Genomic DNA, 19,161 nt, shown 5'->3' with positions numbered 1-19,161 from the left:
GCTGGCCTGGAGGTGAAGACCGGGGCCCCACAGGCCTGGCCTCCTCCTGGCCTCGGAGCGCGTGGGCCACCAGTGCCCAGAGAAGCATCTGGCGGGGTTTCTGCCAGATCTTAGCGTCAGGGTAGGAAGTGAGTGCCCTCGTGGGCGCCCCCCGGGAGAGGTGCGACGAGTGAAGTGTTTGCACGCAGGGGAGGGACTTGAAAAGCCCCACATTAGCGACCGTGGTTGTGCCTCGGGGCGAGCTTCCAGGCGACGGCACTTCTTGCCCGTGGTGACCTGCATCGTCCGGTGCTTGCAAACACACCACGGTGAGCAGTTCACTCTGTTCGCTCTGCTTTTTCCGTTTTTCATTTTCCTGCTTGTTTTCTGGTTGTGAGACCCCCCCACGCCGCTGTTCCTTCCTCTCCTCCAGTTCCTCGGCGGCGAGACGGGCTCGCTAGCGTCTGCTCTCTTCTCCTCGACCTTCCATGGCGCCCACGTAACAGAGCTGGGGCGCTGTCAGCCCCGTCCAGGCCAGTGGCCACCTGGCAACCGCCGTCCCCGCTCGCAGGCCGGCCTTCCGCGTCCTTTCTCGCCCCCTTTCTCGTTGTGGCCACGGCCTTCTGGATGCCGCCGTCTCTGTTCTCCAGCCATTTCTTTGCCCACCATCTCCTGTGGGTCAGACATACTGTCCAAGGTCACGGTCTTCCCAAGCAATGCCCAACAAGTCCCTTTTGTGAAGGTCTGTTAGGGTTAAACTCTCAGTTTTGGTTTTCCCCCAAATATCTTGGTTTTATCCCAGATCCTGGAAGTTTCGTCGGGCACGCCTGGCTGACAGCCTTTTCCTGGTGACACTGAGAAGGGCCGCTGCCGGTCACCCCCGGCTGCGATGGTCACTTCTTACAAGTGCCTGCCCTGTTCTCTCTGGGGGCTCTTCAGAGCCTCCCTTTTGTTTTAGGCGCCCGACAGCGTCTCAGGTAGCAGAGATGGTGACTGCCCCCAGTCTCCACCTGCCGCGTTGGCGTGCACCCAGGGTCAGGCCAAAGATTCCCTTCCAGCCTCCTCTGCAGCTGGACTTGGCCCCAGAATCTAGCCAGTGGTGTGACTGAAATTAGTGGGCTCCAGTCTTGGGGTGCCCTTAAAAAGAGCAAGGAGCACCCCTGCCCTTCCCTCTTGCCGGGATGTGGATGCAGTGGCGGGAGCTGCAGCAGCCATCTTAGACTATAAGGTAGCTGCACTTGTGGAGAATGGCACGACCAAGCTGTGCGGAGCCCCAGGCGCCTGATGGCCGGAGCTGCCAGGCCGGCCTGGTCTGCTGTCCACGGGGCTGTGACACGGGCAGAGGTTAGTCCTTGTGGGAGCTGCTACTGTCTTGTTCTTTGTTAGTATCTGAACCTGTCTCCTGTCTCCACCGGGAGAGAGGCGTGGGGGTGTGGCTCCTCTTCACAGGCCCCGCTGTCCTGACTGTATGCAGACTCGGGGGGCTGTGAGCCTTTGCAGGCCTCTGGTTCCACAGCAGCTTCTGCGGTGCCCTCAGGGACATGCGGGCATGACTCCAGGACCGCAGGTCCCAAGCTCTGGCTAAGGCCCACTATTCATCTCGTTTAATTCTCACAAGAACCCAAGCTTGTGGCTAAACTCACCACTTCCGTTGTCCATCCCGTTTTACCGGCTCAGACTGGTCAAGGAGCTGCCCAAGGCCACACAGCCAGCCAGCAAGGAAAGGAGCCCGGCCTGGGCAGCGCTGCAGCCCTGGCCCTGCAGGCCCCTGGCAGCAGGAAGGCAGCCCAGCCTCTGCAGGATGTCAAGGTGGGGCTTCCTGGAACTGAGCTGGGGACCCAGGAAGCCTCCCACCTGAGACCTGCTGAGACTGAAGATCTCTCCAATGCAAATGTCAGGGTTTCCTTTGCCTTTGAGAGACTCTTTTTGAAAATGCAAATGCGGGGGAATTTGAAGCTCTGCCAATGTGCAAATGCAGCCATCAGTTAGGGCTTGGATTGAGCTGGCGCTCCAGGCACGCCACCAATGGATGCAAATTAATACAGTCCCCAAGCAGCTTCCTCCCACCTTCTGCCAGGGGCTGCATCAGCACCTTCTCCCCACCCTTGCTGAGCCCTGGCCCGCCCAGACATTGACCTCGTGTTCACAGTCTGCCCAGCCAGAGGATAAGCCCCCTGAGGGCAGACGCTTGCTCTGAGCTCACTCAGAACAGTGCTCAGCACATAGTAGGTGCTTTCCCTGCCATTGAGTTGTCACTGGGTTGAGGGGAGACATTTTCACTCCCAGGCGTGTGGGTGGGGGCAGCGGGCGTTCGCTCCAGGGCTCTCCAGAGGTGGCAGGCACCTGAGCAGTGGTTTCCACTCAGTTCCGACACTGCAAACTCTGGGTCCTCCCCTGGGATGGGGTCTCCAGATTAAGACACCATCCGGCGCCTGCCAGGCCTTAGTGCCCTCACCTCCTGGAAAGGGCCCAGTGGAGGGGACAGCACCCAGGCCCCTGCTGGAACGACGCTGGTCTGTTGTTGGTGCCCAAAGCAGCACCTGTCCCCATGGTGACCCGCTGGGTGGGGGGCAGTAAGAAGCCAGCGTGGCCCCTGTGGATTGAGCCCCCCCATGAGGAGAGAGCGGCTGAGAGGCCCAGGCGGGGGAGGAGGGCCTGGGAGGCCCGGGAGGAGCGGCCGGGAGGCGAGGGGCTCAGACTTGCACACCTTCTGACCCCAGGGCTTCCCAGGCATCCCGGCCCCTCTCCCCAAGCTTGTGGCCCCGCATCCATCTTTGGAGGCAAAGCCTCTAACGTTTACTCCGGGTAGATTAGCAAGAAAAGCAGGAAGGACATGGCCCTGCAGACCGTCTCCGGCCCCATCTGTCCTGTTTCTCTGAGAACATGATTCTCTGTCCACCTGTGTGCCAGTGAGGACGCCCAGGGCCATGTCCCCAAGCTGCCAGTAGCTCACACCGCCAGGAGAGTTCTAGAACAATTTTCTGCATGAGCTCCTCCTGGCAGAAAATAAAATGAGCTTCCTCCCCAGGAGCCAAAAACCACGTGGACACGAGAAGAAGGGAGAGGCAGGAGGAAGACGCAGGAGGGCTAAGCCCGCGAGGCCGCTCCCCATGTGATGCCCGGGCTGCGCAGAAGGGCCAGCGAGGCCCCCTGGCAGGGGTGGGGAGCAGAGACGCCGAGGGCCTGTGAGGAGGGGCAGGGACTGTCCCCAGCCTCCTCCTGGGAGCTGGGAGAGGGCCCCCAGCCTTCAGGGGGACCCAGGGCACCAGCTCCCGAGAGCAGACACTTGGGCCCGGGGAAGGGCAAGAGGCCCGAGGCCCTCCCTGCCCACCCCACAGCCCTTTCCAGAGCGGAACAAACTTCCCCCAGGTGGTGACCCTGCTGGTGGGTCCTGGAGAATCAGGGCCCCTCCTAAGAGGGGTGCCCCGGCTCCTGCTCCTCCATCTGTGTTTCTCCCCTGGAGACAGCACGAGCCTGGAGGCTGACGCAGTTCCGTGGCTGTTTAAACAATTTGTCCTGCTTTTCTTGCCCAAAGCCTGATTCCCCCCGGGCCTGGAATAAGTCTCTCCAAATCTTGGGTCTGGTTTGTGCTGCTGCTTTACGAGCCCAGGGCCCGGGGACCCGCGTGCGTCCACACGGGGGTTAAAGTCCCCGTTTGTTTCGAGGGGGCTCATGTCCGTCTCTCCGGGCTCCCGTGTGTGCTGGCACGGCATGGTCAGGCACCCGGCGAAGGCGCACCCCTCCTGTCCCGCCAGCTCCTGTACATGTGCGGGGGCCTCCTGGAGCGCCCGCTGATCCTCGCCGAGGTGGCGCCCAGGTACACCGTCATGCTGGAGCTGTTCGACGCTCAGCTGGACAGCGCCAAGGTCCTGTACGACGCCCAGCTGGCAGCCTCCGCGGACGGCAGCAGCCCCCCCATCCACAAAAACATGTCCCCCGTGGCTGGGCAGCTCAAGTGGAGCCTGGAGCTGCAGGAGAGGCTGGAGGCGCCCCTGAGGGACCTGAAACTCATCGACCACCCGTGAGTGGGACTGGGGGCGCCCCCTGGGGGGGCAGCCCTGCGCTTCCCACCGACCAGGCCTGTGCCCCCGAGGCACCTTCCGAGAGAGACCCCCGCACCTCCCCCCACCATCCTAGTGTCCGCTGGCCCACGTGGTCAGGAAGAACCTAGCTGACCTCCCCCTTGCTGGTCAGCCTGGCAGAAATGAAGAGCACCCCCCATTAGAACCAGAGCTCCCCAAAGCCGGGCGTCAGCCGCCACGGCTCTGGGCAGGCTCTCAGGCGGGCTCAGGGAAGGAAGCTTCTAGAGAACTATGAGAGGGCTGTTGGGGGAGGCTGCTGGCTGGCGGGTGGGGGCGACTTAGAAGTGGTGCGGACATGTGACTCCCTGGGGGGCATTCCTGGGCGGGGCCGCTCAGGGGGGCTGGCAGAGAGCCGCAGCCCTGCCGCTCGGGCCCAGTCCCGAGGCCTGCTGTGTGGCGTCTGGCCAGGCGGCTGCAGGTGCAGGGCTCTGCCCTTTGGGCTGTTCAGTCTTGGGGCCGGGAAGCAAAAGAAAGCTGGCTGCCTGCCTCTGCACCCCGAGATCTGGCGCCGTGGCGTGGGCATTAGAAAGTCCCTCCGTCTCATCCCGGTCCCAGGGTCATGTCCAGCATGGAGGCCGAGCTGATCTACCAGAAGCACGACGAGATGATGGGGCTGCTGCGGAGCTACCGCGAGGACATCTACCGGCAGTGGGTGGCGCGGGTGGACGAGGACTGCCGCTTCAACCTGGGCCAGCCCCTGATCCAGCGGGACCCCACCACAAGCCTCATCCGGGTCAACTTCAGCAGGGAGGTGGGTGCCCGCCAGGCCTGAGCTGCGCTGGGGGAGGGGGTGAGGCCCAGAGGCTCTGCCCACCCCAGGGCCACCGAGGCTGACCCCTCTGCCTACAGCAGACTGGGGGTGATGTTTGCTCCCCTTAGTGGAAGCTTTGATATGGGAGTAGTTTGGAGGGGGTGCCAGGGGTACAGCTACACAAAGGGAAAAGCCTGGGGGAATGTGGTCAGGTCTGGCGAGCTAGACAGAACCCCTGGGGAAGTGGGCCTGTGCGGAGCCCAGGGGGGTCTGGCTGCTTGTGGGGGACAAGGAAGGTGGGGAACTAGTGCAACCTCACCTCTGCAGCCTCCTCTTCCCCAAAAGTTTTGTCTGACTGGGCCTGTGTGCTGCGGTGGGGAGCCGCCTGCTCCCCAGGCCTGGAGCCCATGGGGAGTGCCCAGGGGGCAGGCCAGGGGCTACAGCAGAGGAGGGAGGACCAGTGCAGGGCGCCCCACAGCCCCGGGCCTCGGGCTTGTCCCCAGACCCTCAAGGTCATCACAGAGGATCTTAAGGACCTGATTTTTCACACCCTGTGGGTGCCGAGGGTGAGAGGGTAGAAGTGTGCCCCGGGGTGGAGGTGTCCCAGGCGGCCTGGCGCAGCGGCGGCAGAGCAGAGAGGCAGCAGGAGGGTGTGAGAAGCGACCGCACTGGATCATGGGGCAGAGGCTGCCAGGAAGAGGGGGTCGCCCCAGTGCTGGGGCTGGTAGCGGAAGGTGGGCCTGGCGGGGGCAGCGGGCGGACGGGCACCAGGGCAGGACAGACAGAGCGCTTTGGCCAGGCTGAGCTGGAGCCCCAGCTAGATCCTCCCTTGGAGGGGCAGGGGGTGGGGGGGTGCGGGAGTTGGGTCAGGAGCAGGGGCACAGAGGGGACACCCCGACGAGAGGGCCCACCAGCCACGCTGGAGCACAGGTTGAGTAGCGAGAGCAAAAGCCAGCGCTGCAGATGCCAAGGCACCCACAGAGCCCCAGAACGGTGACCAGGCCGCCTGTCCGGGGCGCCGAGAGGCCTGTGCACCTTGGGGGCGGGCGGGCGGGGCTGACCAGCTGCCGAAGGACAGCGAGTCGGGCGGTGAAGTGACGGCAGATTCACCTTGATGGGAGGGCCAGGCAGGGAGGCCTGCTGGGGCCACGACCAGGTGGGGGAGTGGGGAGGGGCGGGGGGACCCGGGAGGAGCCAGGGACGCCCGGACCCCAGCTCTGAACCACTGGGATTTGTGAAGCGTCCACGCCGGCATCCACGGGGCCCCCCAGCACTTTTGGCGGGGGGCCGGCAGGCGGGGAGGAGATGCTCTGACGCTGCCTGCAGCCCCTGCCCCCCAGGACCCTTCAGACAGGCCTCCCCGCATTACTAAGGTGCTATCTACTGGGGGGCCCTGTGCACTCCTGGGGTTCCCTTTTGCCTCAGCTGGTGGCCGTCCTGAGAGAGGTCAAGTACTTGAACTTCCAGCAACAGAAAGAGATTCCAAACAGCGCCGAGAACCTGTTCTCACAGAACGAGACCTTCCGGAAGTTTGTGGGCAACCTGGAGCTCATAGTGGGCTGGTACAACGAGGTGAGGTGCCCTGCGTGGGCTTCCGAGGGGCCCCCCAGCGAGCTCGCAGCCACGTCCCAGTGCGGCCGGAGCCCCACGATCCCCAAGCGGAGGGGCCAGGCCACCCGGGCTCAGGCCACGTTTATGGGGATGCTTCCTGTGTCCCCAGGGAGCCCCATGAGGGTGGCAGAGCTCCTGCTGGCCTCGGGGAGGAGTCTGGGTGCATGTGCCACCCTCCGGATGAGCTGAGAGGTGCCCGGGGGGGGGGGGCTGGGGGTACAGGAGGTGCAGGGGGCCACCCTTAGCTCTGTGGCCAAGAAGCCCCTTTCTCTCTTGACTTCTGTCCTGGGTCAGATCTGGGGCTGGAGACACGTGACCACGAGTGGCTGATGGACAATATGGGCCCGGGCATGGATTAGCCTGGGGAGACAGGCCCTTTAGCAACACATTTGGAGCTTGGTTGGTTCAGAGCACCCTCCTCCTGGCAAGAGGACACCCCGGGGGACACCCTCGGGGGCTGAATTAGTAATCAGAAGGGGCCCCAGAGCCATGGACTGGGGGCACCCCCGTTTTACAGTCCTGCCCGCAGATCCTGGAAAACGTCCACACCCCCGCCCCACCCCCTGCCACCAGCCACAGCAGGCAGGCCCGGCCAGGAGTGGACACTGCACAGGACTGTGTGCAAATCAGCACACCCAATGCTTAACACCCCAGCATGACCTCCCAGTCCTGGGGCCAGCAGCCCTAAATCTGTCCCTTCTGATCAAAGCGAGGTGTTGGTGGGGCTGCTTCCTCCTCGAGGCCCCGGAGAGTCTGCTTTCTCAGCTGCCAGCGGCGCCTGCACCCCTTGGCTCATGGCCCTGTCACAACCATCACCTTTAGATGCTTGAGGCACAGTGTCCATTCTGTGTGCCTCCCTCACTTCCCAGAGGAGCGGTGTCTAGGGGTGACGAGCCCAACTGCGGCTAGATGACGTAGCATTGCAAGCCTCAAAGGGGGCCTGTTACTTACAGGAATAATTTATAAAGCCTGCATACAGCCCGCCCCCCACCCCACGGCCTGTTTTGGAATTGAGGTCTCCGAGCACTGCATTCATTTCCCAGCGCCGGGAACAGCTGTGTCAACTGTTTGGCGCCCTCACAGCTGTCTGCTCCGACTCGCTCGCTAGTAACTCACCCCTGGACACTGGGTTTCTTTGCAGAACCAGAACTTGAACATTAGAGTTGTGGCCAGGGGGAGGCCCTAGTCCAAGGAATCCCCCATCACCTTTGCGTATTCTCTGATTTTCTTTTGGGGACTATAAACTTTAAAAAGTTTTGGACTGGGCCTCCCCGGTGGTGCAGCGGGTTGAGCGCCGTGCTGTGAAGCTGTCCGCAGCCTCTGCAGCGCGAGTTCAATCCCGGCCGGCCTGCGAGAATCCCACATGGCGCGGCAGACCTCTCCTGTCTCGCCCGCTGCTCCCCTCAGCAGTGTCTTCAGTCTGTCTGCCTGTTCTGTTCCCCGCTCTGTCTATGGTGAATCCTCTCACCCTCCCGCGCATCTGGTCTGTACCCCAGCTCTTGTATAAATAAATCTTTAAAAAAAAAAAAAGTTTTGGACTATACACACACTCTTTGCACACCCTGCTTTTTCCTTACAGGATTTCCTTCCCTTTCTGCCCGCAACACGGGTCACTAAGAGTTAATATACACATCAGCCCTTCCTTGGTGATCAGAAATTATTTGAAAAGTTGAAGTTGAAATTCAGAGGTTGAAATTCCTTGAAATTTGATGTGCATTTACTTCCCAGTCAAGTAACACTGATGTCCCTGGGCCGGCTGGCTCGGGGTAATGAGAATCCTTCCTCGGGACAATTCACTGGGCGCAAAGGCCCTGAAACTGCAGCCTTTGCTTTACAGATAAAGACCACCGTGTTGGACGTAGAATTCCCACTAATAAGGGCAGAGCTGGAAGCCATCGATGTGAAATTACTGAGCGCTGAGACCACACTGTTCTGGAACGGCGAAGGTACTCAGGCCGCGCTCGTCCTGTGGCCGGGCTTTGGAGGTCCGCCCTGGCCGCGGACGGGGCCGCCTCCGCCCTGGCTGGCGGGTCTTTCTAGTCTCAGCACGGTGAAGTTGAAAGCTAAAGAAGAGCTCCCCCAGCTCTCCCGGTCCAAGAGCCCATTTGTGTCACTTACCACGGGAATCAGGCTGGACTTGCTGGAGGCCAGGGCTCTGGGGGCCTCCCCACGCGGGCTGGGAGGGTGCGGGGCGGATACAGGGTGCAGTGGGCAGGGGGATGTGGCAGAAGTGGGAAAAGTGGTGCCTCCTTTTGTCCCACCACCGCACGGAACCAGGCCGAGGACCCCTGGCCCATTCCAGAGTCCCCAGAGCCCTCCTCCGGGTGGGCGCCGCCTCCGAGCCTCGCCCCTCCTTGAGGCCCTCTGACCTGCCTTTTGCCACCGTTTCAGCCCTCCTCTGCCATCTCCAGCCTCCACCATCCTGACTACAAAGTGGGACTGTCCACTCACCTGAAACCCGGGTCCTTCTGGACTTTTCCATGTAAAAAAGAATGGGCTTCTCTCCCTTCTGCCCCCAGCCAGGCCACCGAGAGCTCTGTAAAGACCTCAGATGTCTCCAGGGTTTTGCCCGTGGGCGGATGGCCGGGCACACGGGAGCCTGGATTCCTGGGTGGGTCCGCCTGCCTGGGCCAGAAGTCCTTCCAGACAGGAGGTCCAAGTCCTCGGCATTTCACCCCAGGAGCTCCCTGCGGTTTCTTCCTACTCCAGGGAATAGATGCATCTTCGAGCGCAGCTCCCCGGCTGTGCCTGCCCAGCAGCCCTGGGGAGGTCTTCACCTGCCTGGCCGCTCCTTGTGTAAGATTCCTTTACGCTTCAAACGCAGGTGTGTTTGAATACATTCAAGAAATGCGAGAAGTTCTACACAACCTGCAGAACAGGATACAGAAAGCAAAGCAAAATGTAGACGGAATTTCCCAGGTCATGAAGGTGAGCCCCGGCACGGCACAGAGGGGGGCCTGCATGGAGCTGCAGGGCGGGCCCTGGGGAGCAGGGGCGCATGGAGAGGCTCGTGGAAGGTGCCAGCAGCAGCAGGGACCTGCTGTTGAGGGTCTGGGCTGGACAAGGTCAAGATGGCCCCAACGCAGGAAGACGCGGCCGCTCTGCAGAATTCAGTTCTGTCCCTGTCTGTGGAGTTCGGCAAGTGTGTGCGCAGGGCCCCTCCATGCGGGTCGGCACCGAGACAGGAGGAGGAAGGATGCGCTGAGACTCGGCCCCACCTGGAACAGGCTCGCTGCCCGTGGCGGGCGCAGGTCCCTCCAAGCCCGACTCAGCCCCTCCCCATGGCTGGCTTCGGCACCCAAATCTGCAGCAGTGTGTCCAGAAAGGCTTTCAAATGCCTCTCCTTTAATTTGCAGTGTCTACCATGTAATTCTATCTTTTTTATTTTTTTAAAGATTATTTATTTATTTATTTATTCATACAAGCACTGGGTACAGTCAGAAGCGCGGGAGGGTGAGAGAATTCACCAGAGCCAGAGCGGGGAGCAGAGCAGGCAGAAGGACCGAAGGACACTGCTGAGGGGAGCAGCGGGCGGCAGGAGAGGTCTGCGCGCCATGTGGGACCCTCCTCCGGTGGCCGGGGAGTAGCCGGGGATCGAACCGGCGCTGCAGAGGCTGCGGGCAGCTTCGCAACCCAGCGCTCAACGGCTGCGCCACCGGGGAGGCCCTCTATCCTGTTTTTTGAAAGCAGTCAAGTTTGCATTCTCTCTCCATCAATATATCAAAACTAAAGGACCACGATGCCGCCAGTGCGCAGACATGGGGAGATACTCCGTCTCCAGTCCTGAGGACACAGGGCGATAACCGACATCATTCCACCAAGCACGAGATCAATCCTGCAAAGAGACAAAAGAAGCCGTCCTTTGCTTCGGTCTTCACAAGACGGGGCCCTGGGCAGCCGCAAAGCCGCGAGCACGGCCTTGAGAAGCTGTCACCTCGAGCCTGCAGTCTCGCCATCTTCACACAGGCCTGGGCTAGAGCCACGCCGTGCGTGCCCTTCCTGCGAAGCCTACTGCAGGGTGCGTTCCAGGCCAGCAAGAGGTCAACCTCATTCAAGAGCACCAAGAGGAGAATTAAAAAAAAAAAAAAATTGCGCGAGCCCCGGAAGCAATTAAATCTAAAGACACAGAAGAGCAAATGACTTACCGTGGCTGCAAGAGATGAACAGGGTCAAAACAACACGTGTTCACAACGTGTACAGTCAAGCGGTGCCTGTGGCGATGAACGTGATCAATGGCTGGAATCAGGAGGGCAGAGGGGCCTGGGGCCTAGAGGCCCTAAGCGCGGTCACGGGAATCGAGGCACTTTGTCCTTTTTTCCATCACCTGAGGCTGAGCTGCTAGACCGCGTTGGTACGCTCAGTCAGAAGCAGTGTCTCCGTGAGCCAAATCTCCACAGAAAACAGGAGCGAAGGCCCTGTAGTTTTTAAGGAAAAACAGCAAAAACGAAAGAACAGCAGGAGCGCCCCCAAAGAAGACAACCTCAAGGCGGGGGGGCTGCTCTGGCTGCAGGTCCCGCACGAGTAGGTGTCGCGCGCGGTCGCACATCGCGGGCTCTGGGCAGCGGGCCTCGGGGAGGTCAGGGCGAGCGTGTGTTGGCGCGGCCAACGCGGGGCGGCATCTGGCCTTTCCCCCCAGGACTGTCTGGCCAACCCCTTGTTTGAAAGAAAGGACAACAAGAAGGAGGCGCTCCTGGACCTGGAGGGGAGGACGCTGAACCTCAACCGGCGCTACGCGGCGGTCAGGGAGGCCGGCCTGAAGGTCCAGGCCATGGTGGCGGTAAGGGCGCGGCCCTGGGGCCCCCGGCCCGGGAGGGGGGCAGTTTTAGAGGTGACAGAAGCCCGCCGCCTCCACCCCGAGGCAGTGCCCCTCGGAAACAGCAGCCGCTTAACGGTGCCCTTTGGAGTCCAGGCCTGTTACGTGTCTGCCCCCCCATTCTCAGGGCGCGGGGCCCCGCGCACCCTCAGCACAGACAGCTGACACCTTCCCACGGGCTGCGCACATCTCACCTCCCTGCCTGCTGGCGTGCGTGTGTGCCTGTGCGTGTGTCCGTGCGTGTGTGTGTGTGTCTGCAGGGGGCCCACCCACCAGTGTCAGGAAGAAACCCCAGCCCACAGCGTGAGGGGCTGGGGTGGGGGGCACCTCCATCAGGAGTAGCGCCCGTACATGGGCAGAGGGGGCGACACCCCACAAGCTGCCCAAGGTCAGATGCTCTTTCTGCCGACCATCGGGCATGAGGGCCCCGCTGGCACCTGCAGGAGCACGAGCGGCAGCAGCCCTGGCTCACTGGAGGCCACCTGCTTCCCATAGGTGGGGCCTCAGGCCCCCCTCCGCACCCTCGCGCCCAGGTCAGCTCCCAGGTGCACCTGGCAGGCGGCACATGCCCGGCCTGAGAAAGACAAGCGTCTCCCTTGGGCCCGGGTGTCTTCGGGCAGCGCTTTGGGGTTGCTGGGTGCACGGAACCAATCACTGGGGTGGCCTTAAATGGAGGTCGCCACCCTCCGTCAGGCCAGCGGGCCCCGCGGGGGACGGTCCACAGTCAGCTATTCTCAGCATCAAGGGCTTGAAGGGATGAAAGCCCATCCCGACTCATTTCCAGCTCCCCCGCCCCCCCTTCGCCAGAGAGTGCCGAAGGGCCCACTGAGCGAAAATGTTAACCTGCAGGAACGTTACCTAGAAGAGCTGGAGGACGGGTCAGCACGCACGTGTGCGGGCTCAGGGCGCCGGGGGGTGTGAGCTGGGTCAGGGCAAGGTGAGGGGCACAGGGCGGGGGGGAGGGGAGGCAGGCGAGGGGCCGAGCCACAAGCAGCAGGGCCGTGGCTGAGCCGTCCCTTGGACTTGTCGCCCCCTCCCGCGGCGTTCCCCTGGACCACTGCCGTGTGCGCCACGCCGCGGCTCAACCTGTGTCTTCTCTGCCCTGTTAGCGTAGCATTAGCTGCCTGCCGTGCAGACGGCCACTTTCCCTTTGTGCCCTCCGTGAGGCTCCGTGTCTCACAGCCCCCAGCTCCCCACCTGTCCGCCCATCCGCCCGTCCACCCACCAAACCTCCCAACTGCCCATCTTCCAGCCTTCCGTCCACTCACCCGCCCACCCGTCTGTTCATCCAGCCTTCCACCCACCCACCCACAGTCCACCCACCGCCCACCCACCATCCATCCACCCATCTACCCACCCCCACCCATCAGGTTACCCACCCCCAGCTCCTGGGGTGCCCCAGGAACACTGCTGAGCGCTGCAGGTACAGTGGAGGAAAGAAAAACCAATCCCGTTCTCATGAAGTGGGCACTGCCCCGCGACAGGCCCACGCGGTAGACGGCCAGAGGGCCAGGAACCCAAGCGGCCGTGGATTGGGGGACCTGGAAAGGCTCAGCAGCCGGCCCTGGCGGGAAGGGGGCGGCAGGCTGTGCCACGCTGGCCGCGGGCCTGTGTGTGGTGTGCGAAGCAGGGCGGGCTCGGGCCGCGCCCCGGGTCGGCGGGTCGGACGGGCAGGTGACCCAGCTGGGCCTGACGGGCCGCGCCTCTGCCCGCAGGAGAACGCCGAGCTGTTCCGAGCAGACACGGCCGGCCTGTCCTGGAAGGAGTACGTCAGCTACATCGACAACATGGTCTTGGACGAGTTTGACGGGTTCATCCGCAAGTCTCTGAATTACCTGATAAACAACATGGTCGCAGACGTGAGTGGTGCCCGTGAGCGGCCGCCGCCGGCCTGCGCGTCCCGTCCCGTCGGGGTGGCTCCGCGTCATCAGCGCCGCGCGGCTGGGCCTGCGGCTCCCTGATGAGAACGCGCCAGTGTGTTGCAAAAAAGCAGGCGTGTTAAAATCTGCCTGCGGCGACCCGCTTGTCCCAGTTTTAGAACTGCCAGTGCTGCATCGGGGACCCCTCACTCACCCCAGGCGCTCAGGACATCGGCCGCCTTAAAGCCAGCGCAGCGTAACCGGCTGAGCAGACCCAGACGCAGCGTCAGCCTCCTGCGCCGGGGAGGGGGGCAGTGGCCGCTGGAACCACGTGCGGTGACCGGGCAGCGGGGGGCGCTCCTGCCTCTACCCTCCCCTACCCGCTGCCGCGCACGTGGAAGCGCGAACCACGTCGGCAGGGAGGCCGTGTGGCCCATCTCATCCCGCCGTCCCCCAAGGCTGCCCGCAGGGCCGGGGCAAAGACCCCAGCCCGCCCAGCCTCTGGCAGGCAAGAAGGGGGCCATGTGAGGTGCCCGAGAACAGCTGGAGGGCGGAGGCGGTCCCTGAAGTCAGCTGGCACCCAGACAGACGCTGAGCGCTGTTGGTGGGGTGGTGCACACCACCCCTGCAGGGTGCGCCAGGTTGAGGCCGCTCCAGCACCAGAGAAAACTACAGGCTCTCGAGCCAGCACCCCACAAGCCAGCACCCCACGAGCTGGTGTGGGAATTGTGTTTGGGGGGTGCTCAGTGGCTGCGGTGTGGGCTTCAGGGCCCCCCGGGAGCTCTGGCCCTGGCTTGGAGGATCCAGGGGCGCCAGGGCCACCTCCCATAGCCTGACCATTGACCTGACACTGCAGCCTTGCAGCCCCCAGGGCCCAGCCAGGGCCTCCGTGTACGATGTCTATGCAGACAGGAGGCTGCGAGGGGCCCCAGGCCATGTCCTTCCGGGGCACAATGATGGCCAGCCTGCCCGGCCAGGACCCGCCACCAACGCGGCCGGGGCGCCAGCACCTGGAGGTGGGCAGCCGCCGCGCTGCACACGCTTGTGTCCTTGACTCAGCCAGTCCTGGCAATGACCAGGACAGCCCGGGACATTTGGCGTCTCTGTCCTCTCCAGGATGAGCCTCATCTTAGATCTCCGGGGAACAGGGCTCCTGCCCACCCAGGCCTGGCCCTGCCCACTGCCCACCCCAGAGCTCTGGGCCAGCGCCGTGCGCAGCGTCTGGAGGCTCGCTCAAGTGGGGAGGTGCAGGCTGCCAGCCAGGAGCCCCCGATGGCCTGCACGGTTGAGGCAGTGACCCCTGCATCTGCTGTTTCAGGAGAGCGTGGCGCCGCTGTTTGAGGTCCGCATGGAGTTGGACGAGGAGGGCCTGAACTTCAGCCCGTCCCTGGAGGTGGGTGGGAGCCACAGCTTCCTGGTGCTCATCGAGGGCCTCATCAATGACATCTACAACACGGCCAAGCTCATTCCCCGGCTGGCCAGGGGCCGGTTCAACTATAAGGTCAGTCTGGGGCTCGGCCCTGCCTGCCTCCCACAGAGGCCAACGCTGCCCCCGGCCTGGGAGCTGCCGTCACAACTCGGCAGTGCCCGGGCTGCACGTTTAAATGACACTGGTTCCGACCTGGCCGAGCGCGGAGTTCTCCATTGTCGGACCCCTGGGGACGGTCGGGCACTCCTGAAACCTCTCCTGACTCTCGGCTGCCTCTCGACCGCGGCTTTCACCCCGCCCAGTGCAGAGAGTGCTGCGCCCCCACGCCCGCTGTGCCCCCTCTGTGGTTCTCTGGCCTTGGGACCGGGGCCTCCCGCGGGCCACTGCACCCTCTCGCAGTACATGCTCCCACCTCCTGCCCACAGAGCCGGGTGCGAGGCAGATCAGACTCGGGGGCTGCAAAGCCATGGGGCTCCTGGAGGGCAGCCCCGGGAGGTGTTTGTGGGAGCTCTGGGTACGGGTATGCTTGGGGAGCGTGAAGCAGCAGCTGAGACACCTGAACCGCCCATCGCGGCGGCGCGTGGCTGGGCGCTGGCCCACCTGGTGTGAGTTTCTGGGCAGGCTGGGCCGAGGCACACAGCAGGCCGCTCCTGAGGCGGAATAGACTTGCCGCCGCGCCGGCTCGGTGTGGACTTGGGCCCCAGTCAGGACAGTGAGCCAGACCGCGTGGGCCCCGAACCCCACGGGCGCCCGTCAGGACCCGGGGCTGCAACTGCTGCCCCCGGAGAGGGACAGAGCAGAGTGGTCGGGGCCCTGGAGACCGAGCCTTGCGCCAGGCTGCACCTCCCCCCACCCCACGTCCCAGTCACGCTTGTGCCGTGAGGTTTTCCTCTGCGGAGTGATGGGTGACAGCGAAGCCCTGGGAGCGAGAGCACGGCAGGCCCCTCGGGCCGCGGGTGAGGCCCAGGCACCACCAGGAGGCCGGTGCAGAGTGAGGGGGATGCCCAGGCCAGAGGTGATGTGGGGGTTCCTGCGGAAAAGGAAGGCAGGGCGGAGGAAGCTGCTGGTTTGTGCGAGGCCGTGGCCCGGCTGGAGGCTGGTGCAGGGCAGGGGCGCGCGGCTCTGTGTGTGAGCTCCGGAAGGGGCGATGGGGGGCCCGGGACCGGCTGCTTCCCACGTGAGCTACGTGCTCTGTCCGCGTCCTGTCCTGTGCTCTCTCAGAACTGGCTGGGCCCAGAGAGGCCCTTCCCCGGCCGGCCAGGCTTTTAATATTTTAGTATATGTGCTGCCGAAGCAAACACTCGGCCAGGCTTTTAAGACGCCACCGTCCCGAGAGACAGGAAGTTAACACGGTGCACACACGTTCCCTCCCTTCGAGGGGCTCTGGCTGCGTGTCACGGCCTTGCGCCAGCCTGGGCGGGTTCGCCTCACTGGACACTCAGGCCATCCTGCCAGGACGGCCGGGCTCTCAGCCCCTCAGCGCCCGGCTCCTCCCTCAGCCCGCGGCCACTTCCAGCCTCCCTTCTGTGCCCCACGCAAAGGCCGGGCCTGCTGCCATGGTTCCTGGTTCTTGGGGATGCCCGGCCCTGCCTGTGCGGTCCCCATGTGCATCCCTGCGTGCCCAGTGCCCAGGCCTCTCGGACTTGAGGGGTGCTGTGCTCCGGGGCTGGGGGTCGGTCTCACCCACACCACCCAGAGGACGCTCACGTCCCCGGCCCCGCTCACCCGCCTGCCCCTCCCGCCCCGTCAGACGGACCTGGAGGACATGACCGACCTCATCGAGATGCGGGAGGAGGTGTCCAACCTGGTCATCAGCGCCATCAAGGAGGCCGAGGAGTACCAGGACTCCTTCGAGCGCTACTCCTACCTGTGGCTGGGCAACATGCAGGAGTTCATGAGGAACTTTCTGGCCTACGGCCACGCCGTCTCCCCGGAGGACCTGGACGCCCGGCCCGAGGAGACCCTCCCCAAGGCGCCGCCCACCCTGGCTCAGTTCCAGCAGCAGGTGTGTGGGGACCTTACCCCACACACCCCACCCCTCCCAGGGCCCCCCAGGGGCCCACGGGCTTGATTTCAAACCCAGGCGAGCAGTTTTACAAGGCGGTATTGTGATTCGTCGGGCTGGCGGAGCCCAGCAGACGGGCGCGTGTGGCTCCGTTCCCAGGAGGACGGGCAGCCCCCGGCAGCCCCGGGAGGTGGGCCGGGCCTGCGGCGGGGGCAGGTGGGCAGGCAGGCTGAGGACGGGCCAGCCTGAGTCATCTCAGAGGAGCTAACGCAGGACCCCACCTCTCACCCCGGGGCAGCCGGGACACGCCAGTGACAGGGAGACCCCAGTGGGCACATTTTGCCACCTGAAGGTGGGCTGGTCAGAGGAGCTGGCACCCCACCCCGAGAACGTGACACGGGCCCAGGAAGGGTGAGGAGGAGCCCCTGGGAGGGCGGGCCCCCCGGGGCTGCTGCTCCTGGTGCTGGACGGCCTGCTGGCCTCGCGGCGGCCCCGTGCTGAGACCCGGGCGGAGCGGGCAGCCGGGACGCCCGGGTGTGGGGCCGGGCGGGCGCTGAGCAGAGCCGCCGTTGCAGATCGACTCCTACGAGCGGCTGTACGAGGAGGTGTCCCGGTGCGAGAACGCCAAGGTGTTCAACGGCTGGCTGCAGTGCGACTGCCGGCCCTTCAAGCAGGCGCTGCTCAACACCATCCGGCGCTGGAGCTTCATGTTCAAGCGGCACCTGAGCGACCACGTCATCAACAGGTGGGCGTGGGGCCCTCGGGAGGGGGTCGGGTGAGGCCAGGCCAGCGGGGTGCGCCCCTTCCCTGCACACCTCCCCGCGCCCGAGGAAACCTGCTGGACCCCGGGGGGAGCCCGCGGGTCAAGGGCCGGCCAGAAGAGACAGGCCAGCGGGTGTCGCGGAGAGGGCGGGGCCCAGCCTCTGCCGCTCGCCTTCCCCCGACAGGCGGGTCAGGCTGAGTCGGCTGCTGGGCGCGGGGTCCCCGGGGAGCGCTGCCCCGGGCGGAGCTGGGCGAGGGCCAGGTGGCCGGGCGAGCCCAGCTCCTAGACGCCACATGCGCCCGCAGCCTCAGCGACCTGGAGGTGTTCATGAAAGTGGTCAGGGGGGGCCTGAAGAAGCCCCTCAAGGAGGGGGACTACGACGGCCTGGTGGAGGTGATGGGGCACCTGATGAAGGTCAAGGAGAGGCAGGCGGCCACCGACAGCCTATTTGAGCCCCTGAAGCAAACCATCCAGCTGCTGAGGAGCTACGGGGAGGAGATGCCCGAGGAGATCCACACGAAGCTGCAGGTGGGCGGCGGGCAGCGGGCAGCGGGCGCGGGGCTCCTGGAGAGGGGCAGGGAGACGGCCCCCGTTTCACTGGTGTTTCCTTGGCTCTGAGAGGCCTTGTGCTCTGCCCCCCCCCCAGCACGGGCAAGAGGGCGGGGTTCTGCTCTGGGAACCCCCATCCCGGAGCCAAGGCCCCGCTCCCCGTGTGGGACATGCCCCCTCAGGCAGGCCAGGGCCTGGAGGTCTCCGCCGTCACACCATGAGGCTGTGTGTGCCCCGAGCTGGGGTGTGAGGGGCCAGAGCGGGCCTAAGCCCCACCCAGCCTCCTCCCGGCGCCTCTGTGGCTCCCCGGCCCTGTCCAGCTGTGTCCAGCCCCACTGGTGCCCAGAACCCCACAGTCCAGGGGGCTGGCGGGGCTGCAAGGAGCTCTTGTGGGTGGCCACAGGCCTGCTGTGTGCACATCCACACACGGGCACGTGCCTGCAGCACGCACACGCGGGTTAGGGTGGAAGTCGGCGAAGGCACCGGCCTCCTGGCTGAGCCGCAGGACTACCGCTCCCCACAGTGCCGCCCCGAGGGCTGGGGGTGCTCAGGATTCACAGGGCACAGGGCAGGGCACGGAGCAGGGCAGTGGGCAGGGCACGGGGCACGGGGCAGAGCCACTGCCTTCGCCTGCCGCAGGAGCTGCCAGAGCAGTGGGCGAACACCAAGAAGCTGGCCGTGCAGGTGAAGCAGAACGTGGCGCCCCTGCAGGCCAACGAGGTCAGCATCCTGAGGAGGAAGTGCCAGCAATTCGAGGTATGCGGGGCTGGGCCGGTGCTCCTGGGGGGCTCCGGGCAGGGGCAGGTGTGACCCTCCACCCCGCTCTCCCGCAGCTCAGGCAGCATGACTTCAGAGAGAAGTTCAGGCAAGACGCCCCCTTCTCCTTCACCGACCCCGACCCCTACAAGTCCCTGAACAAGGTGCGTCTGCTGGGGGCGCCGGCTCTGGGGACTCTGTGCTCTGTCCACCCTGGGCTGTCATCGTGAGCGCCCGGAGGCACCTCGATGGGGCTGGCCTGGGGGTCCCGCCCATGCACGCAAGGCCGAGCCTCGCCATGTCCTCCTCTGTCTCTGCTGTTCGGCCCGTGGTCAGTGTCCAGTGAGCAAGTTCACACGGCCCTGGACGGAGACTCCCGGGGCGGGGGCGTGTGGCATGCGCGGCCCCCCAGGAGCTCAGCAGACACCCCCAGTGCCCTGTGTTCCCCTTGAGCCTCGGCCCTCTCACCAGCTGGGGTTCCGAGCCCCCTTCCCCAGGGGGAGACGCTGCCCTTCCGTGTGTCCGTCCCGCACATCATTCTCCGCCTTGCCAGCCTGTGCCCGC

General features: G+C 64.5%; 1 protein-coding gene across 2 annotated transcripts in view; it reads left to right on the top strand.

Moving 5' to 3' along the window:
• The window catches only part of DNAH17 (dynein axonemal heavy chain 17), a 72,376-nt gene that overhangs the window by 5,615 nt on the left and 47,600 nt on the right, over nt 1-19,161 (top strand). For both annotated transcript variants that reach the window (XM_037494951.1, XM_037494950.1), the window contains exons 11-23: nt 3,735-4,000; nt 4,617-4,812; nt 6,238-6,384; nt 8,261-8,369; nt 9,248-9,351; nt 11,060-11,200; nt 12,952-13,095; nt 14,414-14,596; nt 16,275-16,529; nt 17,105-17,274; nt 17,598-17,820; nt 18,481-18,597; nt 18,675-18,761. In XM_037494951.1, coding sequence (XP_037350848.1) covers nt 3,735-4,000; nt 4,617-4,812; nt 6,238-6,384; nt 8,261-8,369; nt 9,248-9,351; nt 11,060-11,200; nt 12,952-13,095; nt 14,414-14,596; nt 16,275-16,529; nt 17,105-17,274; nt 17,598-17,820; nt 18,481-18,597; nt 18,675-18,761 — 2,142 coding nt within the window. The remainder of the gene's footprint in view (nt 1-3,734; nt 4,001-4,616; nt 4,813-6,237; nt 6,385-8,260; nt 8,370-9,247; nt 9,352-11,059; nt 11,201-12,951; nt 13,096-14,413; nt 14,597-16,274; nt 16,530-17,104; nt 17,275-17,597; nt 17,821-18,480; nt 18,598-18,674; nt 18,762-19,161) is intronic.

This window comes from Talpa occidentalis, unplaced genomic scaffold (genome assembly GCF_014898055.3).
Source record: "Talpa occidentalis isolate TD23 unplaced genomic scaffold, MPIMG_talOcc4v2.1 talOcc4.7, whole genome shotgun sequence".
NCBI lineage: Eukaryota > Metazoa > Chordata > Mammalia > Eulipotyphla > Talpidae > Talpa > Talpa occidentalis.
This window is presented reverse-complemented; position numbering and strand designations above follow the sequence as displayed.